The sequence below is a fragment of the Scyliorhinus torazame genome, chromosome 5 (assembly GCF_047496885.1).
Source record: "Scyliorhinus torazame isolate Kashiwa2021f chromosome 5, sScyTor2.1, whole genome shotgun sequence".
Classification (NCBI taxonomy): domain Eukaryota; kingdom Metazoa; phylum Chordata; class Chondrichthyes; order Carcharhiniformes; family Scyliorhinidae; genus Scyliorhinus; species Scyliorhinus torazame.
This window is the reverse complement of record NC_092711.1, coordinates 87,598,550-87,622,305: the sequence shown is the minus strand read 5'-3', so window position 1 is coordinate 87,622,305 and position 23,756 is coordinate 87,598,550. Positions and strand designations below refer to the sequence as shown.

Below are 23,756 nucleotides of genomic sequence, written 5' to 3'. Positions count from 1 at the left end.
AGCATTCTCAGGGGGGTTGACAGGGTAGATGCTGAGAGGATGTTTCCTCTTGTGGGAGAGTCCAGGACCAGAGGGCATAATCTCAAAGTAACGGGTCTCAAATTTAAGACAGACATGAGGCGACATTTCTTCTCTCAGAGCGCAGTGAATCTGTGGAATCCTTTAGCTGTGCAATCATCCTGTCGCTGGAGTTTAACCAGAAAAAGGCAAAGGTGAAGATGTGTTTACCCGGATGGACCGCTTGGTGGCGCAGTGGCTCTTTCACGGAGGGGCCTTGAGTTCAGACACATCCCAGACAGGACTGGTGAGAAATATCTGTCTGGGAAAGGGGAGAAAACTGGATAATCGTGGAAATGGAGCGGTGCCGATTGGCCTGAGAGAAAGGATTCAGACAAGTCTTATTTTCTTCATTTTTCATTCAATATTTATTAAAATTTCAGAGAAAATATTACACAAAAGTTTATTTTGAAGTTGACGAAAGGAAACATAACGATTGAGGGTCACAGTGAGAACAGAACACATGCCCTCTGAGCTGCCAAATGTATGTACAACTGTAACAGACACCAGAAAGAGAGGACAGGAGCTCAATGTAAAGGGAAGGCCAAAGTTATGAGTAAGGAACGAGATAAGTTACTTTATTTAGACATGATATTGAGGGAAATTATTAGCTACAATTACATTACAGCCAAAATTATCTCGTACATTTCAAACTGGGAAACAGAAATACTGTCCATGATTGTCTCAGTTACAGATGCAGAATAATAAACTGAGAGAATTTTACTGTGAGAGTCACCAAGAGGAAATATTGTATTTGTGTCACACACAGATCATAATAAACAGCTGAGGAAAATCTACAGCGTCCGAACGTCAACCGATCACTTGATCTGTAAAAGAGAGAGAAAATGATGAAGCAGATGTTTATAATCTGGGACATTGATGTTAGAGTTTTTAATCAATCAAACATTTAGCGATTTTTGAAACGGCTTCTGTCAGTTTGAAGTGTGAGTGGATTGAATCTTCTCACCTTCACCAGAGTGACTGCAGCACTGTAGGAAATGCTCAGGAAGAACAGGGTGATGAATGTGGAAGCGGTTGTCCAGATGTTGCCGTTATCATCCTCATCGTCTTCAGTCCAGGTGTGTTCTGTGGTATCTACGAAGATAGAGCCGAATAAGTATAATCAGATTGTTCATTAATCCACGATTTATTTTTAATATTCTCGTTTCATTTTCTCCCGCTGCTAATTCATTCTTTAATACATTTGTCATTGCATATCTACTGTTGCGTTCATGACACTCAGAAATTGATGTCTTTAACTTTTTTTTTCTAATTAAGGGGCAATTTAGCATGGCCAATCCACCTACCCTGCACATCTTTGGGTTGTCGGGGTGAGACCCACGGGTCATGGGGAGAATGTGAAAACTCCACTGTGACAGGGACCCAGGAGCGGGATCAACCCCAGGTCCATGGTGGCGTGAGGCAGCAGCGCTAACCACTATGCCACCGTGCCGCCATTGCCTGCCGTTTCTGTTTGTTCCTTAGCTTTTGTGTCTGTGTCGATGCGAAATTCCGTGTTTTGATTTACTCCTCTGTTGTGTGTCCAGATGTCTGTGTAGGTTCACTGTGTGTTCATCGTGTCAATGAGTATTGGTCTGTGTATTTGTGTGTCAGCGCCTGTGTGTGAACTTTGTTTGTCTTCTGTCAATGTGTATATATGAGTGATATATTGTATGTGTATGTGTTGAAATCTATGTTTAGATATCATTGCCTGTGTTAATATGTGTTTATACTTTCCTGTCTAGTAATATATGTGTTAATGTGTCTTTTTGCGTTCAACATGCATGCCAGTGTCTTAATGTTTGTGTCTGGATAAATGCGTTTGTGTGTGTCAATGCGTGTATTTCATCATAGAATCATCATCATATCCCTACAGTGGAGAACGAGGCCATTCGGCCTATTGAGTCTGCACCGACCCTCCGAAAGAACACCCTACCGAGGTGCACGGTGCACGCCCTCCCCTATCCCCAGAACCTCGTAACACCACCTAACGTTTTGGGCGCGAAGGGGTGATATAGCATGGCTAATCCCCCTAACCTGCACATCTTTGGACTGTGGGAGGAAACTGGAGCACGCGGAGGAAACACGGACACGGGAGAATGTGGAAACTCAACACGGACAATCACCCGAGGCTGGAATTGAACCCGGGTTTCTGGCGCTGTGAGGCAGCAGTGCTATTTGTGCGTTGATGTTTGTTTATATCTATTGCTGTGTATTGACGCCTCCATGTGTATTCATGTGTGTTTGTATGAGCGTGTGTACGAATCTGTTAATATGTAACTACATGTGCCCATTAGTGTGTTAATGTGGATTATTGTCTCTGTTTTAATGGAAATATTTCTGTCATTGTGAAATTGTGCGATTACGGGCGGCGCGGTAGCACAGTGGTTAGCACTGTTGCTTCACAGCGCCAGAGTCCCAGGTTCGATTCCTGGCTTGGGTTACTGTCTGTGCGGAGTCTGCACGTTCTCCCTGTGTCCGTGTGGGTTTCGTCCGGTGCTCCGGTTTCTTCCCATAAGTCCCGAAAGATGTGCTTGTGAGGTAATTTGGACATTCAAAATTTTCCCTCTGTGTACCCGAACAGGCGCCAAGAGTGTGGCGACTAGGGTTTTTTCACAGTAACTTCTTGCAGTGTTAATGTAAGCCTTCTTGTGACAATAAACTTTATTTTTACTATTATGTATATGTTATTGCTTACAGTTGTGTTTCATATTCTTGGGTCAGTCTGTGTGTCTGGTTTTATATGTTTGTGTTTGCATATTTGTGTGTCTGTGTGGACATGTGGATGTATGTGCATGTTTGTGCATGCCGGCTTGTGTGTGTGGATTTGTGTGTGTGTGTACACGAGTGTCTTTGTGTACATAAACGTGTGCTTGTTTGTGTTTATGTGCATGTTTGTAAATTTTTGTTTGTTTGTGTGTATATGTATGCATGTGTTTCTATGTGTACATCTATGTGTGTGTTTGTGTCTATGTGTGCTCATGTATATGGTTGTGGGTGTGTGTACGTGTGCATGTATGTTTAGTGTTTGTGTCTTTATCTGTCTGTGTATTTGTATCAGCTGCCTGTAGCTTTGCCAGTTGTGGGTATTATTGGTACCGATGTGGAATATGTTGAACTTTCTGCTTATAAATGTGTTTTCTGTGAGGTGCAAGCTGACATCATTGACAGAATGCAAAAATACAAGGAAGTGCCTCAGGAGAGAACAGTGAAAACCCAGGGAGAATTCAATCACCATCTGGATTTGGATTTTGGGAAATCAGTTGTCGCATATGGATAAGAGGAACAAGGGGGCTAAAGAAAAATATGTTGCGTGAATAGATAGTTTAAGAACATATTTAGCATGATGGGCTTTTAAAATCTTCAGCCAGTAAGCTACAAGCCATCTTGTAATGTCAGTAACTGAATCCTTAGTGTAGAGACACATCCACTCCCAACTTCCCTGCTTGGGGAGTAGGTGGATAGTGATTTAATAGTCTTTCCCTCTCTGGCCAGCTGAACAAATTCTCTTTGGGTTCCCCCTGCTGAGGAGGTGGAGATACAGAGAGTTCACTCATCACATTCCTTCTCTTTTGGTCGGGAAAGTGGAGGTAAAATGGGTTTATAATGCCCATCCCCCTCTCTCTGTTGGGGAAGTGGGCGGACAGTGCATTTATTTAGGCCCTCCCCCTCTCTTTGTTGGAAGCGGCTGTACAGTGAATTAACTAATGCCCCAGCTCTTTGGTGGGAAAGTGGGGGTACAGGGTTAATTAATGCTCCTCCCCCACTATTTGTTGGGGCGTGGTGATACACTGGATTAACTACTGCCCCCATGCTTTGGTGTGGAAGTGAGGGGTATAGTGGGTTCACTAAGTCCCTTCCTCTTTGTTAGGGAGTTGGGGTGCAGGGCATTAGCGAACGTCCATTCCCCACTCTGTTGGAGAAGTGGGGGTGCAGTCGATTAACTATAACCCCTCCCCCTCTCTGTTTGGGAAGTGTGGTTGCAGTGGATTAATTTATGCCCCTTCCTCTCTCTTTTGAGGAAGTGGCAGTAGAGTGCATTAACTAATGCCCCTCCTCCTGTCTCTGTTGGGGAGGTGGGGGGACAGTGGATTAACTAACGCCCCTCCTCCTGATTTTGTAGGAGAGGTGGAGATATAATGGATTAACAATTTCTCTTTTCCCTCTCCGTGATGGGCGATTGTTGGTCCTTGTTTCTGTTTGATTCTCAATTCAGTTCCCAGTGGGTGTGATGCAGCAATTTTAAGCTGACATCAATTTTAAAGGGATGGGCAATGGGAGAAGCAGGAACACCGAGATCTAAATGTGATGTGTTTGTCTATCTGAAATGGGAAATTGTCCGATTTCTCCTCAGCGAGAAGAAAGTCAATGAATATATTTTGTGAATACTGCAATGAATGAATTTTACTCTGTCTCTGACCCAGGGTGTATCTGAGCTCGGAGCTCTGGTTGTATCAGACTTGGGGCTGAGACCTGTAGAAATCTTGGTCTCCTTGAACAGATCTAATATCAGCAAAGTCGAAGCTCCATTAATTAAGCGGCTGTGCATTTAAATCACAATTAGAGGAAAAAAAACTTTATTATTTTTAATTTAGTTCGAAATGCAATTGATAGATTCTCATTGACATGAATTAACGGTGTCCATCAGAGCGAGGGAAATGTTCACAAAACTGGGTTTACCGCTGGATTTATCAACCGTTCTGTTGATGATCTTCAAGGGGATGGCTTCATGTCCCACCACACAGGAGTAAGAAGCGCCGCTGGCCCACTCCTCCGCTGCAATGGATAACAGGCTGTACATGAAGAAGGAGCTATTGCCGTTCTCCGCCATCACCTCGGTGTTCTTGTAGTTCCCGGGATTCACCGGCTTGTCATTGACGGTCCACTTGACGAAGATCTCTCGGGGGGAGAAACCTCTCACTAAGCAGCTGAGGGAGACGAATCTCTGAGCGGAGACGTCTTCAGCCGAGGGCAGGAGGACAGAGACGGACGGTTCCCGCGGATTGGGATCTGCAGAAGATGTACAATAGATGTCAGTAAAATGGGGAATTCGGGAGACATTGGAACCGCGGGTTAGATGTGAGAGAAATGTGTTTTGTGTTGGATTTTAAAGGTTTCCATTTCCCAGTTTGGGATCTGTCCGGTTTCCCAGCTCGGAGCTGAGGTGGACACAAGCCTTTTCCCTGAGAATTTACGGATATTGGATTCGAAAGTTTCAGAAAGTGTACAGCAGGGAAACAGGCCATTCGGCCCGCCTGTTCTGTGCTGGTGTATAAGCTCCACACCAAGCTCATCCCACCTTACTCCCAAAGGATTGGGAAACTGCCAATGTAACACCCTTATTCAAAAGGGAGGGAGACAAAAACAGGTAACTATCGGCCAGTGACCTTAACATCTGTCAGTGGGAAACGGTTAGAGTCCATTATAACGGATCCAATCGCTGAGCAGTTAGAAATACACAATATAATCAACAGAGTCAGCGCGGCCTCGTGAAGGCGAAATCAGTGCCGAACAAATTTAGATGGAGAAATACTGGATAAAGCTGAAGTAACGGGGGAATTGGGGGCCCCCGTGCAGAAACCACACAAAGCAAGTTCTGCAGGTAATATGGAGACAAATTGAATGTTGACATTTATTTCAAAGGAAATAGAATATAAACATGGGGAAGTCTGGCTAAAACTATACAAGGCACGAGTTAGTCGACACCTGGTATACTTTGAATAGTCTCGGTGCCCTTATCTACGGAAGACAGATTGGTTTTGAAGGCAGTCCAGAGAAGGATCACGAGGTTGATCGCGAGTATGGAGGGATTTTCTTATGGGGAGAGGGTAAGTAGGCTGGGCTGTACTGATTGGAGTTTAGAAGAATGAAGGCGACCTAATCGAGACATGAAAGATTTTCAGGGAGCTTCTTAGGATAGACGCTGGGAGGTTGTTTTCCCCTGTGGGAGCGTCTAGGACCAGAGCGCAGGATCACAAAGTGAGGGTTCTCCCATTTAACAAAGAGATGAGGTGGACTTCCTCTCTCAGAGAGTAGTGAAGCTGTGGAATTATTTAACCCGGGGGCAGTAGATTCTGGGTTGTTCAATATGTTCAAGGTTGAGAGAGAAATATTTTAAATCAGTAAAGGCGTCAAGAGATATGGGGATAAGTCGGGAAAGAGGAGTTGAAGATTATCACATCAGATCAGTCATGACCTCACTGCCGGCTGGACCGGTGTTGATGGGCCCAATGGCCTATGTCTGTTCCTAAGTCTTGTGGTCTATGGTCTCGCTCCATCTAAACCCAATATCACTGCTTTCAATTCATTGTTCGATCATCTGCATATCAATTTCCCCCTTAAACTCTAAACGCCCAGAGTATTTAGTTAGTGGAATTCCCAATCAGAATGGACCATAAATACCCTGAATGCTAAATACTGACCGCTGCACTGACACTAGAAATAGACACAATGACTCACTTATTGCTTCAATCTCTCTACCCACCTATTTTTTTGTGGATTGAAATTCTTAAAGGAGTTGGCAGGTCCTGATGGCTCGCCACACAGTCAAACACAGCACCACTCAGCCAGGCTTGTGTCGAGATGTTTAATTTGCTGACCACGCTTTCAGTATCTGCCCCAGGCTGGTCGGCAATCTCTGATTTCAGCGGCTTCTTCGCTTCACTCCAGGACACGTTGACTCCATAAGGAGCCTTCGAAATGACGCAGGTTAAGGTTACGGTCGCCTCCAATAAGACCTGTTCTATTGGTGGTGGCAGTATTGTTACTGAGGCATCAGTGCAACCGGAAGGATCTGCGAATGAAAAAAGTGGAAATTAACCCAAGTTTGATCTTCAGAATCAGGGCAGCAGGATTCAGCCTGAACTCTACATGGAAATAAATCAACTTAGAAACATCAACCTCTAAAGATCGCCTTTAATCTTCTGTAAGCAATGGAAAACCAGTTTGGTTTGTGAAAACTATTCTCATTGTGAAATACAGTCAGCCCCGATATCATTCTAACGAATCAGTATTTCAGCATTCCCAATACAAATATTCCATTCCTTCTCAGGAACGAAGTACTGGCGGCTGATCCATAAATAGGTTGGATGAACTTTCCAACACTTTCCCCCGGAGCTGTTATCAGTTAAGTGTTTGAGACACCCACTGACTCAAATATAATCAGCTGTCTCAGGATAAAGCTGGCATTAAGTACCCCAGGGGCTGGTTTAGCACAGGGCAAAATAGCTGGCTTTTAAAGCAGACCAAGGCAGGCCACCAGCGCGGGTCCAATTCCCATACCAGCCTCCCCGAACAGGCGCCGGAATGTGGCGACTCGGGGCTTTTCACAGTAACTTCATTTGAAGCCTACTTGTGACAAGAAGCGATTTTCATTTCATTCATTCACCTCACTCACTAAATGACTTCAAATTATACGGATACATTTATTTCTATATTCATAAAATCGTGAATGATTAGCAACCCTCATGCAGCTCTTACATCAGAATGAAACACAAACGACATGGCAGTAAATTAGAAGTTATTCTGTGCTTTGCACTAACTTCAGTAAATTCCTGATTTGGATTAACATCAGAGTGCAGGATGATTTATTGTTTCCTCTGTTTGTGTCTCTTACCAGACGCGGTGATGTTGCGACTTTGGGTGACCTCTTGATGAGTGACCAGGCAGGTATAGACGGCTTTGCTGAACCATTCCCGAGCGGAGACTGTCAGCCGACTGCTCGCCGAGAAGTTCCCGTTCACTTCACAGGGGGGCGAGGTGACAAATCCTGAACCCATGGGTTGTCCATTCTTCAGCCACTTTACCGTCATTGACTTTGGCTGGAAATCGTTGATTGAACAGACCATGGTTGCAAATTTCTGTCTTGAGATTTCTTCATTGGAACTCACGGTGAGGAGAACATTTGGAGTGTTGACAGGTGGAGGGCCTTCAAGAAACACAAGTTAGACATTTCTTGAAGAAGATGTTGTAACGAATAAAATGACGAATTATATTTTAACAGTTTCTCTGTGGTCACTATTTCGCGCAGGAATCAGAACTATGCAGAGAACCATAAATGTGTTATCACCAAAGATGTAAATAAAGTAATCAAAGCATCTGTTTCTCACAGATTCCACAAAACTTACATGGAATTCCAATGCTCTTGTCTGAGCCGCTGTGTCGAACCTCACAGCTGATTTTGCTGCATCCCCCCTCTGACTCGGTGATGGTTAACTGGCTGCTCAGGGTGTAGGTTCCCTTCTTGTTTCTCACTGACGGGTATTTCTTAACTCCAGTGGTGATCAGCTGCCCATCTTTCTTCCAGGTAAGGCTGGTGATTTCTGGGGAGTAGTCCATCGCCAAACAGCCGTAGGTCACGGAGCCGTCATTGTTGTGTTGCTGACAGGAGGAGACCAGGCTGTAGAGAGTGGGTGGAGACGGTGTTGCTGGGAAAGAATGGCCCATTCAACAAGTTAGACTCTGTTATTTGTGATCTATAAGTTACCAAGCACATCAAAATGTGACGATGCATTTAACCTAACATGTTCTCATTAACTGTTACATCCATATTTCAGCGTCTATTAGTTCTATGATTTGAGAATCACCATCTCTTTGCCGCCTCATTAGAAACTCGCATCCCTTTCTCCGTTTCTAACACATACAAAAAAATAACATTTGATGCCGCCTGAATGATGTAACTGTCATTGGATTGAAGGAGGGGAGCAGAGGGTTTCCCCCATTATTTCAGCCACCATGTAAAATAAAATAGAAATGTTGCCATAGTCCCGGGGACTGCCCTTTCCTTCTGAGAGCTGACTGGTGGTGATTTAACCTGAGGGTTAAATCTTTATGAATATCCTCAGCCGGTACAACAATTGAATCCGCGCTGTTGGGATCGCTCTTCATCACAAACCAGCCGTCCAGCTAACTGAGTTGTATACGTCACAATCCAGCTAACTGAGCTGCGTACGTCACAATCCAGCTAACTGAGCTGTGTACGTCACAATCCAGCTAACTGAGCTGTGTACGTCACAATCCAGCTAACTGAGCTGTGTACATCACAATCCAGCTCACTGAGCTGTGTACGTCACAATCCAGCTAACTGAGCTGTGTACGTCACAATCCAGCTAACTGAGCTGTGTACGTCACAATCCAGCTCACTGAGCTGTGTACGTCACAATCCAGCTAACTGAGCTGTGTATGTCACAATTCAGTTAACTGAGCTGTGTACGTCACAATCCAGCTAACTGAGCTGTGTACGTCACAATCCAGCTAACTGAGCTGTGTACGTCACAATCCAGCTAACTGAGCTGCGTACGTCACAATCCAGCTCACTGAGCTGTGTACGTCACAATCCAGCTAACTGAGCTGTGTACGTCACAATCCAGCTCACTGAGCTGTGTACGTCACAATCCAGCTCACTGAGCTGTGTACGTCACAATCCAGCTAACTGAGCTGCGTACGTCACAATCCAGCTCACTGAGCTGTGTACGTCACACTCCAGCTATCTGAGCTGTGTACGTCACAATCCAGCTAACTGAGCTGTGTACGTCACAATCCAGCTAACTGAGCTGTGTACGTCACAATCCAGCGAACTGAGCTGTGTACGTCACAATCCAGCGAACTGAGCTGTGTACGTCACAATCCAGCTATCTGAGCTGTGTACGTCACAATCCAGCTAACTGAGCCGTGTACGTCACAATCCAGCTAACTGAGCTGTGTACGTCACAATCCAGCTAGCTGAGCTGTGTACATCACAATGCAGCTATCTGAGCTGTGTACGTCACAATCCAGCTCACTGAGCTGTGTACGTCACAATCCAGCTCACTGAGCTGTGTACATCACAATCCAGCTAGCTGAGCTGTGTACGTCACAATCCAGCTATCTGAGCTGTGTACGTCACAATCCAGCTCACTGAGCTGTGTACGTCACAATCCAGCTCACTGAGCTGTGTACATCACAATCCAGCTAGCTGAGCTGTGTACGTCACAGTCCAGTGAGGGTGTGTGTGAGTGAGGGTCAGTGAGTAGGGTGTGTGAGTGAGGGTGTGTGAGTGAGGGTGTGTGAGTGAGGGTGTGTGAGTGAGGGTGTGTGAGTGAGGGTGGGTGAGTGAGTGAGGGTGGGTGAGTGAGTGAGGGTGTGTGAGTGAGTGAGGGTGTGTGGACGAGGGTGTGTGAGTGAGGGTGTGTGAGTGAGGGGGTGTGAGTGAGGGTGTGTGAGTCAGGGTGTGTGAGTGAGGGTGTGTGAGAGGGTGTGCGAGTGCGGGTGTGCGAGTGAGGCTGTGCGAGTGAGGCTGTGCGAGTGAGGGTGTGCGAGTGAGGGTGTGTGAGTGAGGGTGTGTGAGTGAGGGTCAGTGAGTGAGCTGTGTGAGTGAGGGTGTGTGAGTGAGGGTGTGTGAGTGAGGGTGTGCGAGTGAGGGTGTGTGAGTGAGGGTGTGTGAGTGAGGGTGTGTGAGTGAGGGTGTGTGAGTGAGGGTGTGTGAGAGGGTGTGCGAGTGAGGGTGTGTGAGTGAGGGTGTGTGAGTGAGTGAGTGTGATTGAGGGTGTGTGAGTGAAGGTGTGTGAGTGAGGGTGTGTGAGTGAGGGTGTGTGAGTGAGGGTGTGTGAGTGAGGGTGTGTGAGTGAGGGTGTGTGAGTGAGGGTGTGTGAGTGAGGGTGTGTGAGTGAGGGTGAGTGAGTGCGGGTGTGTGAGTGAGGGTATGTGAGTGAGGGTGTGTGAGTGAGGGTGTGTGAGTGAGGGTGTGTGAGTGAGGGTGTGTGAGTGAGGGTCAGTGAGTAGGGTGTGTGAGTGAGGGTGTGTGAGTGAGGGTGTGTGAGTGAGGGTGTGTGAGTGAGGGTGTGTGAGTGAGTGAGGGTGTGTGAGTGAGTGAGGGTGTGTGAGTGAGTGAGGGTGTGTGAGTGAGTGAGGGTGTGTGAGTGAGTGAGGGTGTGTGGACGAGGGTGTGTGAGTGAGGGTGTGTGAGTGAGGGTGTGTGAGTGAGGGTGAGTGAGTGAGGGTATATGTGAGTGAGGGTGAGTGAGTGAGGGTGTGTGAGTGAGGGTGAGTGAGTTAGGGTGTGTGAGTGAGGGGGTGTGAGTCAGGGTGTGTGAGTGAGGGTGTGTGAGAGGGTGTGCGAGTGCGGGTGTGCGAGTGAGGCTGTGCGAGTGAGGCTGTGCGAGTGAGGGTGTGTGAGTGAGGGTGTGTGAGTGAGGGTGTGTGAGTGAGGGTGTGTGAGTGAGGGTGTGTGAGTGAGGGTGTGCGAGTGAGGGTGTGTGAGTGAGTGAGTGTGATTGAGGGTGTGTGAGTGAGGGTGTGTGAGTGAGGGTGTGTGAGTGAGGGTGTGTGAGTGAGGGTGTGTGAGTGAGGGTGTGTGAGTGAGGGTGTGTGAGTGAGGGTGTGTGAGTGAGGGTGTGTGAGTGAGGGTGTGTGAGTGAGGGTGAGTGAGTGCGGGTGTGTGAGTGAGGGTATGTGAGTGTGGGTGTGTTAGTGAGGGTGTGTGAGTGAGGGTGTGTGAGTGACAGTGTGTGAGTGAGAGTGTGTGAGTGAGGGTGTGTGAGTGAGGGTGTGTGAGTGAGGGTGTGTGAGTGAGGGTGTGTGAGTGAGGGTGTGTGAGTGAGGGTGTGTGAGTGAGGGTGTGTGAGTGAGGGTGTGTGAGTGAGGGTGTGTGAGTGAGGGTGAGTGAGTGAGGGTGTGTGAGTGAGGGTGTGTGAGTGAGGGTGTGTGAGTGAGGGTGTGTGAGTGAGGGTGGGTGAGTGAGGGTGGGTGAGTGAGGGTGGGTGAGTGAGGGTGTGTGTGTGAGTGAGGGTTTGTGAGTGAGGGTTTGTGAGTGAGGGTGTGTGAGTGAGGGTGTGTGAGTGAGGGTGTGTGAGTGAGGGTGTGTGAGTGAGGGTGTGTGAGTGAGGGTGTGTGAGTGAGGGTGTGTGAGTGAGCTGTGTGAGGGAGGGTGTGTGAGTGAGAGTGTGTGAGTGAGGGTGTGTGAGTGAGCGTGTGTGAGTGAGGGTGTGAATGAGGGTGTGAGAGTGAGGGTGTGAGACGGTGTGTGTGTGAATGTGTCTGTGAGAGGGTGTGTGAGTGAGGGTGTGTGAGTGAGGGTGTGTGAGTGAGGGCGTGTGAGTGAGGGCGTGTGAGTGAGGGCGTGTGAGTGATGGTGTGTGAGTGATGGTGTGTGAGTGACGGTGTGTGGGTGAGGGTGTGTGAGTTAGGGTGTGTGAGTGAGGGTGTGTGTGTGAATGTGTGTGTGTGTGAATGTGTGTGTGAGTGAGGGTGTGTGAGTGAGGGTGTGAATGAGGGTGTGAGAGTGATGGTGTGTGAGTGAGGGTGTGAGATAGTGTGTGTGAATGTGTGTGTGAGAGGGTGGGTGAGTGAGGGTGGGTGAGTGAGGGTGGGTGAGTGAGGGTGTGTGAGTGAGGGTGTGTGAGTGAGTGTGTGTGAGTGAGGGTGTGTGAGTGAGGGTGTGTGAGTGAGGGCGTGTGAGTGAGGGTGTGTGAGTTAGGGTGTGTGAGTGAGGGTGTGTGTGTGAATGTGTGTGTGTGTGAATGTGTGTGTGAGTGAGGGTGTGTGAGTGAGGGTGTGAATGAGGGTGTGAGAGTGATGGTGTGTGAGTGAGGGTGTGAGACGGTGTGTGTGTGAATGTGTGTGTGAGAGGGTGGGTGAGTGAGGGTGGGTGAGTGAGGGTGGGTGAGTGAGGGTGGGTGAGTGAGGGTGGGTGAGTGAGGGTGTGTGAGTGAGGGTGTGTAAGTGAGGGTGTGTGAGTGAGGGTGTGTGAGTGAGGGTGTGTGAGTGAGGGTGTGTGAGTGAGGGTGTGTGAGTGAGGGTGTGTGAGTGAGGGTGTATGAAGGTGTGTGAGTGAGGGTGTGTGAGTGAGGGTGTGTGAGTGAGGGATGGTATGTGAGTGAGGGTGAATGAGGGTGTGTGAGTGAGGGTGTGTGAGTGAGGGTGTATGAGGGTGTGAGTGAGGGCGTGTGAGAGAGGTTGTGTGAGTGAGGTTGTGTGAGAGGGTATGTGAGCGAGGGTGTGTGAGTGAGGGAGTGAGACGGTGTGTGTGAATGTGTGTGTGAAAGTGTGGGTTAGTGAGGGTGTATGAGGATGTGTGTGACTGCAGGTGTATGAGTGAGGGTGTGTGTGTGAGGGTGTGTGAGTGAGGGTGTGTGAGTGAGGGTGTGTGAGTGAGGGTGTGTGAGTGAGGGTGTGTGAGTGAGGGTGTGTGAGTGAGGGTGTGTTAGTGACGGTGTGTGAATGAGGGTGTATGAGTGAGGTTGTGAGAGTGAGGGTATGTGTGTGAGGGTGTGTGAGTGAGGGTGTGTGAGTGAGGGTGTATGATTGAGGGTGTGTGAGTGAGGGTGTGTGTGCGAGGGTGTGTGATTGAGAGTGTGTGAGTGAGGGTGTGAGTGAGGGTGTGTTTGTGAGGGTGTGTGAGTGTGTGTGAGTGAGGGTTTGAGTGAGGGTGTATATGCAAGGGTGTGTGAGTGAGGGCGTGTGAGTGATGGTGTGTGAATGAGGGTGTAAGTGAGGGCGTGTGAGTGAGGTTGTGTGAGTCAGGGTTGTGTGAGTGAGGGCATGAGAGTGATGGTGTGTGAGTGAGGGTGTGTGAGTGAGGGTGTGTGAGTGAGACTTTGAGTGAGGGTGAATGAATGTGGGTGGTTGAGTGAGTGAGATCTATGAGAGTGTGTGTGTGAGAGGGTGTGTGAGAGGGTGTGTGAGTGAGGGTGTGTGAGTGAGGGTATGAGAGTGAGGGTGTGTGAGTTGCGGTGTGTGAGTGAATGTGTGTGAATGAGGGTGTGAGAGTGAGGTTGTGTGAGTGAGGGTGTGTGAGTGAGGGCGTGTGTTTGAGGGTGTGTGAGTGAGGGTGGGTGAGTGAAGGTATGTGAGTGAGGGTATGTGAGTGAGGGTGTGTGAATGAGGTGGTGTGTGAATGAGGGTGTGTGTGTGAGGGTGTGTGTGAGGGTGTGTGAGTGAGGTTGTTTGAGTGAGGTTGTTTGAGTGAGGTTGTTTGAGTGAGGGTGTGTGAGTGAAGGTGTGTGAGTGAAGGTGTGTGCGCGAGGGTGTGTGAGTGAGGGCGTGTGAATGAGGGTGTAAGTTTGGCGTGTGAGTGAGGATGAGAGAGTGAGGGTTGTGTGAGTGAGGGTATGAGAGTGACGGTGTGTGAGTGACGGTGTGTGTGAGAGGGTGTGTGAGTGAGGGTGTGTGAGTGAGGGTGTGTGAGTGTCGGTGTATGAGGGTGTGAGAGTGAGGGTGTGTGAGTGAGGGTGTATGAGTGAGGGCGAATGAATGTGGGTGGGTGAGTGAGGGTGTGTCTGGGTGGGAGAGTGGGAGCTGTGAGTGTGTGTGTGAGAGGGTGTGTAAGAGGGTGTGTGAGTTTGTGTGTGTGAGAGGGTGTGTGAGTGAGGGTGTGTGAGTGAGGGTGTGTGAGTGAGGGTGTGTGAGAGGATGTGTAAGTGAGGGTGTGTGAGAGGGTGTGTGAGTGAGGGTATGAGAGTGAGGGTGTGTGAGTGACGGTGTGTGTGAGAGAGGGTGTGTGAGAGAGGGTGTGCGAGTGAGGGTGTGTGAGTGAGGGTATGTGAGTGTGGGTGTATGAGGGTGTGTGAGTGAGGGTGTGTGAGCGAGGGTTTGTGAGTGAGGGTGTGTGTGTGAGGTTGTGTGAGGGTGTGTGTGTGAGTGAGGTTGTGTGAGTGAGGTTGTGTGAGTGAGGTTGTGTGAGTGAGGGTGTGTGAGTGAGGGTGTGTGAGTGAGGGTGTGTGAGTGAGGGTGTGTGAGTGAGGGCGTGTGAATGAGGGTGTAAGTGAGGGCGTGCGAGTGAGGTTGTCTGAGTCTGTGTGTGAGAGGGTGTGTGAGTGAGGTTGTGTGAGAGTGTATGTGAGTGAGGGTGTGTGAGAGTGTGTGTGAGTGAGGGTGTGAGACGGTGTGTGTGTGAATGTGTGTGTGAGAGGGTGGGTTAGTGAGGGTGTATGAGGGTGTGTGTGACTGCGGGTGTATGAGTGAGGGTGTGTGAGTGAGGGTGTGTGTGTGAGGGTGTGTGAGTGAGGGTATGAGAGTGAGGGTATGAGAGTGAGTGACGGTGTGTGTGAGAGGGGGTGTGTGAGAGGGTGTGCGAGTGAGTGTGTGTGAATGAGGGTGTGTGAGTGAGGGTGTGTGAGTGAGGGTGTGTGTGTGTGAGGGTGTGTGTGTGAGGGTGTATGATTGAGGGTGTGTGAGTGAGGGTGTGTGTGTGAGGGTGTGTGAGTGAGGGTGTGAGAGTGAGGGTGTGTGAGTGAGGGTGTGTGCGTGAGGGTGTGTGAGTGAGGGTGTGAGAGCGAGGGTGTGAGTGTGAGGGTGTGTGAGTGAGGGTGTGTGAGTGAGGGTGTGTGAGTGAGGGTGTGTGAGTGAGGGTGTGTGAGTGAGGGTGTGTGAGTGAGGGCGTGTGAGTGAGGGTGTGCGAATGAGGGTGTAAGTGAGGGCGTGTGAGTAAGGTTGTGTGAGTAAGGTTGTGTGAGTAAGGTTGTGTGAGTAAGGTTGTGTGAGTGAGGGTGTGTGAGTGAGGGTGTGTGAGTGAGGGTGTGTGAGTGAGGGTGTGTGAGTGAGGGTGTGTGAGTGAGGGTGTGTGAGTAAGGTTGTGTGAGTAAGGTTGTGTGAGTGAGGGTGTGTGAGTGAGGGTGTGTGAGTGAGGGTGTGTGAGTGAGGGTGTGAGTGAGTGAGGGTGTGTGAGTGAGGGTGTGTGTGTGAAAGGGTGAGTGAGCGTGTGTGAGTGAGGGTTGATGTGTTAGAGTGGGTGAATGCACTTTGCTAAAAGAGGATGAGTGAGTGAGGATGTGTGATTGAGGGTTGATGAGTTAGAGTGGGTGAGTGCGTGGTGCTGAAAAAAGTTGAGTGAGAAAACAATTTAGAACTGGAACAATGAACATTCCTGCGACTTAACGGATTTTCATTTTGCAAATGGGATTTTTGTGCCCGTAAAAGTCTTGTAATATTGTGTCAGAGAGAGTGTGTTGTGTTTATTAATTCTTGTGATGTAGGCTCGGCCTGCATTTATCTTCCATCCCTCATTGACTTTGAGAAGGTGCTGAGCTTCCTTCTTTAACCATTGCAGTCCATGTGGTGTTTCCCCGAGTCCGATACATGATGTTGAACCAGCGGCAGTGCAGGAACGGAGATATATTACATAGTCATGATGGTGAATGGTGAGGAGGGGACCTTCCAGTTGGTGATGTTCCCATGTGTCTATTGTCCTTGTCCAAATGGCCGCTGTCATCGGTTTGGAAAATGCTGCCTACGGAGACACGATGAGCTTCTGCAGCGGATCTTTAGACAGTCGACAGGCTTTGGGGAGTCAGAAGATGGGGTTTTCACCTTTGATCTGTTCTTCTGGCCTCAAAATTTCTATGACTCGCCCAGATCACTTTCTGGTCCATGTTAAGCACCAGGAGGTTGTTAGTGAGGATTCACTGATGGTAATGCCAGTGAATGTTAAGGGGCGGTGGTTAGATCCGTTCTTACTGGAGGTGAGCATTGCCTTCAATTGGGTGACTTGACTGTTACTTACCACTTGTCAGCCAGAACCGGATAGAGCCTCCATGTTGCTTTATTTACAGGTTTATTTAGTGACTGCACAGTTGCAAATTGTGCTGAGCATGGTGCAATCATCTGCCATCAACCCCTGTTCAGACCTGATGATGGAAAGAAGGTCATTGATGAACAAGCTGAAGACGGTTGGACCTCGGACACTGCCCTGAAGAAGTCTCGCAGTGATGTCCTAGAACTGAGCTGATTGGCCTCCAGCAATGGAATCCATCCACCTTGGTGCTGGTTGTGACTCCAACCAGCGGAGATTCTTCCCCTGATTCCCATCCATTCATTCTTTGGTTGGGCTGCTTGAGGTCTCACGTTTCAATGCTGCCTTGATTTGGCGGCACGGCAGCACAGTGGTTAACCCTGTTGCTTCACAGCACCAGGGACCCGGGTTCGATTCCCACTTGGGTCATTGCCTGTGCGGAGTCTGCACGTTCTCCCCGGAGTCTGGGTGGGTTTTCTCCGAGTGATCCGGTTTCCTCCCACAAGTCCCGAAAATCGACCTGTTAGGTGGTTTGGATATTCCGAATTCTCCCTCTGTGTACCCGAACAGGCGCCAGAGTGTGGTGACTGGGGGCTTTTCACAGTAACTTCATTGCAGTGTTAATGTAAGCCTACTTGTGACAATAATAATGATTATTATTATTGATGTTAGTTCAGTCGCTCTCACCTGTGTATCTGAAAGTGTGTGCGTGTCAGAGTGTGTGTGTGTGTGTGTGTGTGTGTGAGGGAGAATTTGGGTATGTGAGAGCCCGTGACTGTGTGTATGCATGTGTCTGCATGCATGCGTGTGATTGTTTCTGCGAGAGATGGATCAAGAGAGTGGGAGAGAGAGAGTACACGTGTGAGTGTGTGTGTGCGAGAGAGTATCTGTGTGTGAGAGAATATCTGTGTGTGAGAGCGCGATTGTGTGTATTTCTGCGAGCGACAGGATATCTGTGTGTGTGAGGGAGCAAAATAGTGTGCACAGGAGAGAGACTGCATGTGCAAAATTGTGTGTGTGAGACAGCATGTGAGTGAAAGAGTGCTTTCACAAGAGAGCATGTGTGTGAGAGAGCATGTATGCACCAAAGCATGTGAGTGAGACAGCATGTATGTGAGAGCATGTGTGCGAGAGATCATGTGTGTGAGAACACGTGTGTGTGAGTGTGTAACAGACCATATGTGTGAGAGAGCATGTGTGCAAGAGAGCATATGTGTGAGAGAGCATGTGTGTGAGAGAACGTGTGCATGAGACAGCATGTGTGCAAAAGAACATGTGTGTGAGAGAGCATGACTGCGAGACAGCATGTGTGAGAGAGCATGTGTGCGAGAAATCATGAGTACGAGAGAGACCATGAGGTGTGTCAGAGTGCGTGTGTGCAAGAGAGAATGAGAGAGAGTGTGTGGGTGTGAGCGTGTGTGTCAGAGTGTGTGTGTGAGAGCATGAGTGTCGAGAGTGAGTGTATGAGAGAGTGTGTATGTGAGAGAGCAAGTGTATGAGAGAGCATGTGAGTGAGAGGGCATGTGTGTTAGGGAGCGTGTGTGCAAGAGAGCGTGAATGTGAGAGATATGTGATTGAGAGAGTGTGTGTGAGAAAGCATGTGTGGGAGAGTACATGGGTGTGAGAGCATGTGTGCAACAGAGCAAGTGTGTGAGAAATCATGTGTGTGAGAGAGCATGTGTGTAAACGAGCATGAGTGTGAGTGAGCAAGTGAGTGAATGTGCGAGAGAGTGTGAGTATCAGAGCGCATGTGTATGAGAGAGCATGTATGCAAGAGAGGATATATGTGTGAGAGCAGGAGTACAAGAGAGCATGTGTGTGCGAGAGGCTGTGTGTGTTCGAGAGAGCGTGTGTGTGAGAGCATGTGTGTGAGAGAGCATGCCTGCAAGAGACCATGCATGTCAGAGAGAGTGTATGTGTGAGAGAGTGTATGTGTGAGAGAACGGATGTGTGAGAGAGCCTGTATGTGAGAGAGCGTTTTTGTGTTGGAGAGATGTGTGTGACAGGGCATGTTTGTGAACGAGCGTGTGTGCAAGAGATAATGTGTGCAAGAGTGCATGTGTGCGAGAGTGTGTGTCTGTGAATGATTGTGTATGTGAGTGAGATTGGTAAAACGTGTGCATGAGACAGCATGTGTGCAAAAGAACATGTGTGTGAGAGAGCATGACTGCGAGACAGCATGTGTGAGAGAGCATGTGTGCGAGAAATCATGAGTACGAGAGAGACCATGAGGTGTGTCAGAGTGCGTGTGTGCAAGAGAGAATGAGAGAGAGTGTGTGGGTGTGAGCGTGTGTGTCAGAGTGTGTGTGTGAGAGCATGAGTGTCGAGAGTGAGTGTATGAGAGAGTGTGTATGTGAGAGAGCAAGTGTATGAGAGAGCATGTGAGTGAGAGGGCATGTGTGTTAGGGAGCGTGTGTGCAAGAGAGCGTGAATGTGAGAGATATGTGATTGAGAGAGTGTGTGTGAGAAAGCATGTGTGGGAGAGTACATGGGTGTGAGAGCATGTGTGCAACAGAGCAAGTGTGTGAGAAATCATGTGTGTGAGAGAGCATGTGTGTAAACGAGCATGAGTGTGAGTGAGCAAGTGAGTGAATGTGCGAGAGAGTGTGAGTATCAGAGCGCATGTGTATGAGAGAGCATGTATGCAAGAGAGGATATATGTGTGAGAGCAGGAGTACAAGAGAGCATGTGTGTGCGAGAGGCTGTGTGTGTTCGAGAGAGCGTGTGTGTGAGAGCATGTGTGTGAGAGAGCATGCCTGCAAGAGACCATGCATGTCAGAGAGAGTGTATGTGTGAGAGAGTGTATGTGTGAGAGAACGGATGTGTGAGAGAACGGATGTGTGAGAGAGCCTGTATGTGAGAGAGCGTTTTTGTGTTGGAGAGATGTGTGTGACAGGGCATGTTTGTGAACGAGCGTGTGTGCAAGAGATAATGTGTGCAAGAGTGCATGTGTGCGAGAGTGTGTGTCTGTGAATGATTGTGTATGTGAGTGAGATTGGTAAAACGTGTGCATGAGACAGCATGTGTGCAAAAGAACATGTGTGTGAGAGAGCATGACTGCGAGACAGCATGTGTGAGAGAGCATGTGTGCGAGAAATCATGAGTACGAGAGAGACCATGAGGTGTGTCAGAGTGCGTGTGTGCAAGAGAGAATGAGAGAGAGTGTGTGGGTGTGAGCGTGTGTGTCAGAGTGTGTGTGTGAGAGCATGAGTGTCGAGAGTGAGTGTATGAGAGAGTGTGTATGTGAGAGAGCAAGTGTATGAGAGAGCATGTGAGTGAGAGGGCATGTGTGTCAGGGAGCGTGTGTGCAAGAGTGTGTGTGAGAGTGTGAGAGAGGGAGATTGTCTGAAAGAGAGAGAGGGATAATGTGCCTGTGTCTGTGAGAGAGCGAGTGACAGTCTGTTGGTGTGTGAGGGAGAGTTGGAGAGAGAGAAAGTTGGAGACAGAGAGTATGTAAGAGAATGAGTGTGTGAGGCAATGCGTGTGTGACCGAGTATGTGTGTGAGAGAGACTGTGTGTTTTTGAAGAGCTATCGTGTATGTGAGAGTGTCTGTGAGAGAGAGTGTCTGTGTGTTTGAGGAATAGTCCGGGTTTCTGGGAGAGAGGGAGTGTGTGAGGGAGAAACAGTGTGCGGATGAGAGTGTACCTAGTGTGTCAAATTTCACTCTGAAACACAGGGGATCGAATCATTCAAACTGCTTGATTCTAATTGATAAATGGTCAACTTACGACAAATGAAATTAATAACCACTGTGAAATTAAACTGATATAAATTTCAAACTCCCTTCGCCTTTCAGCTATTTCTCCTGTCTGAACTGGGCAGAATGTATTTTCACTGAGAATGAACACATTAAATAGAACAGATTGAGGGGAGTTTAATGTCTGTGACAGAGATCCAGTGTTTGATAAGAAATAAACAAACCAGGAAACATTCACATTGGAAACTGATTACCCGATTTGATCCAATGTCTTAATTAAATACAATCAACAAAACAATGGAGGCGGGCCACCTCATCAACCGGAGCAAATAAATGTATTGTTTTCTAAATTATTTTCAGGGCAATTAAACATTCTCCAATAGCTTTAATATAACACGCCAGTATGCTACTCAATTGTAGCAGTTAATTTATGTTGAATTAGTTAGTACTAAAGTCGCATTGCAAGTTATTGCCAATTGTCAATTAGTTGACCTGTCAGCTGATTTGTACTCATAATATAAATAATAAAACATGGTTCTCTGTAATTCAAAACCTGCTCCTGCCTGAAATTTGATAAATATTTGGATTTAATTAAATATTAAACTTCAAATTATCGGATGGAATAATTCAGACATGTGTAATATCTAGAAAATGATGGAGAAATGTTTTTGTTCAATTTACGAGTTAAGAAGAAATAAGCTTGAGGCTCAGATATAATCTATTCTTCGATTGTATAATTTGTTTTATTTCAATAATGTTATATTGTGTACAGCACAGCTCTGCGAGACAGGATGTTATTATTTTTTGCAAAGCTAATATTCTCTTTTTGTAATTAAATTAATCTCTTTGAATTTCAAGCTTTTACTTGTCAAGCTCCAGCACTGTGCAGTCTGGACATTCCTACAATTCAGATAAAATCATAAGAACAATTCCTGCACTGTCAGCGACTTCCACCTCTGAGAAAACTCTTTATGATTAGGTTAGACAACTACAAATGACGTTGAAGAGATAATTAATATTCTTGCTGCTGCACATAAATAATACTATAACCGGATACATAAATTGCCAAACTGCAATATAAAACTCCTATTTAAGTAACTGCAAACGTAATCAGAGAAATAAAAATGAATTCAAATATATCTTGTGTAATTGAACAGTGCTGTAGAATCAGTATGTTATTATTAAAACAGTTTCATAAATAATCACAAAATATTCCCAGCCTACAAACTTTTCCGGTCATGCTGATGGTGTGCAAAGCACAGCAGAATTGTGGAAGGAGATTGATGATTAATGATATTAATATGGAAACATATTTGGATAATACCGCATTATAATTGTTTAAGTTATATTAATTTTACTCACGAATTTGAAAACGGTTTAATTAAATAGTTTCAGACTGCAGTAACGAACTGCGTTCTTAATGACGCCATGGTTTAGTTTAATCAGTAATCATTAGGTAAAATTTAAAAATGTCAATCAAATCTTTAATTCCTTTCTTTATTTTCGAAACCGGCCACGTTTACTCCCCACAATTGTGTTTCAAGGAGATTCAAACGCGCAAACCTTTTTACATTTAACCAGAAAACGTGTAACTGCTCAATGTCACCCAGTTTGAACAATGCAGAGACAACGTAGAAACAGAAAACCGCTTCACAAATTGTACTTATTCAAAGTCACCCAGACACACCATCTCCTCAGCAGCAAAACACCAAAACTCATCGTGAGGACTGAACCCGTTTCATTGAGAAGCAGCTCAATTCTACATTCAACAGAATCAAACGTAACATTTCAAAAACATCTGAATATCGAATCCAGCAAATCAGTTCGGCACCAAATGTATGAATTATCAAACTAAATAGAAATACAGAACAACAGTAATATCACTGTGAGCAGGTGGGGTATGTCCAAAATATTTTTGAAACTTTACCATATTTTATTCATGTTGGACCATATTTCAAACGCATTTCAACAGTTGACAGGAGAGATAAAAGCTGCATCCATCAATCCCACCAAGATGGAACATTGAAGAAAAGCCAGGCTGTGATTGCAGGAACAAATTATGTTCGGAAAGAGCATTTAAAACTGTGGCTTAGTTTAATCTGCAATCATCACTTTTAAAAAACTCTAAAATCCTGACCGTTGTCCACCCACAATCGTGTGCCAGGCAGTTTCAAACACGTGTCTTATTTTCATTCAATTACAAAACATGGAAACGCTCAATATCACCGAGTTTAAAGAGTATAGACACGCCAGAACCGTTTCACAACTTTACTCATTCAAAATCACCCAGACACAATCTCCTCAGCAGAAAAACACCAAATCACATCACCGAGGGGCTGAAACGCATCTCATGGAGAACCAGCTCAATTCTTCAAACACTTTCAATAGAATCAAACAGCATTTCAAGAAAATGTATATCTAGAACCCACCAAATTCGCCTTTCAGCAAGTGAATGAACAATTAAAACAAACAGAAAAATGGAAGAATATCATCAGCATTGTCAATATGCGGGAAGTGTTCAATAAATTGACACAGATACTTCAGCATATTTTGTGAATATTGGGTAGATTTCTAACACTTGTGCAGGAGGCGGTAAAATCTGCAGCCACCAGGTGTCACCGAGATTAAACATTGCAGAAATACCAAACTGTTTAACAGGCGTTAGGTATTTAAAGTAACCCGGCCACAGTATCCTCAGCAAATAAACATCAAATCACAACAACCAGGGACTGAATCCCTCAGCAGAACCTTTTGTCAAGAGGCAGAATAATTCATTTTCCAGCAGAATCACATGAAACATTGCAACAAAATCTCAATACAGAATCCAGCAAACCCGCAATTCAGTGAACGAATGCATAGTTAAAGTAGAAATAAATAAATAAAATAAAGACTCAAGTAAAACAGTTCATAAATAATGGATTGGTTCTTACCTGCAGTCACCGTCACCATGGTCCCCTGTCCCCAGTAGCCCATGATGTCACAGTGTCACATTCCCTGGGCAGCTCCGTACAATAACCGGACCTGCACAAAATAGACAGAAATCCACCATTATTTTAAATATTCACAACCCAGCGGCAAAGTAAACTTGTAATGAATTTTCAGTAAATTAGAATTGCATTTGTGGATATCGCTTGCTGTTCAGAAATGACCCTAATGTTTTATATTTCAGAGTAACACATGAACATGTTCTTGAAATCACCAACTAACGAGTGAATAATTGTCACAGATTTCCATATTAATTATTGTCATTTTGTCAGTGCTGGACATAAATAATACTTCACTGTGAATAAAGTTGGATTGTAAAAGCGACCACTGAGCCAGCCTCAGTTAATTGGTGCTGAGGGGCTTTTTGTATTGACAGTAACTGCTGTGATCCAGTTATCACAGTGAGACACAGCGTGTCAAATACTGCGGCAGACTGTTAACTGTAAAATACAGAGATTTAATTTCACTGCGCGTTCAAAAAACTAACTCTGTCTCTTCCAAGAGCGAATCTGAGTTATTTCAGCTTGTCCTGG

The 23,756-nt window shown here is 46.6% G+C and overlaps 1 long non-coding RNA gene and 1 gene segment (V, D, J or C); one reads left to right on the top strand and one right to left on the bottom strand.

The window, feature by feature from the left end:
* LOC140418809 (uncharacterized) overlaps positions 1-2,736 on the top strand; it is a 34,420-nt gene extending 31,684 nt beyond the window's left edge. The window contains exon 4 of the long non-coding RNA XR_011945349.1: positions 827-2,736. This is a non-coding gene — a long non-coding RNA (uncharacterized lncRNA). The remainder of the gene's footprint in view (positions 1-826) is intronic.
* On the bottom strand, positions 861-23,240 carry LOC140418807 (Ig heavy chain C region, membrane-bound form-like). The segment is given in 7 exon segments: positions 861-884; positions 1,025-1,152; positions 4,738-5,067; positions 6,542-6,850; positions 7,673-7,984; positions 8,184-8,483; positions 23,169-23,240. Coding segments are annotated over 7 exon segments (1,431 nt in total).
* Positions 23,241-23,756: the final 516 nt, after the last annotated feature.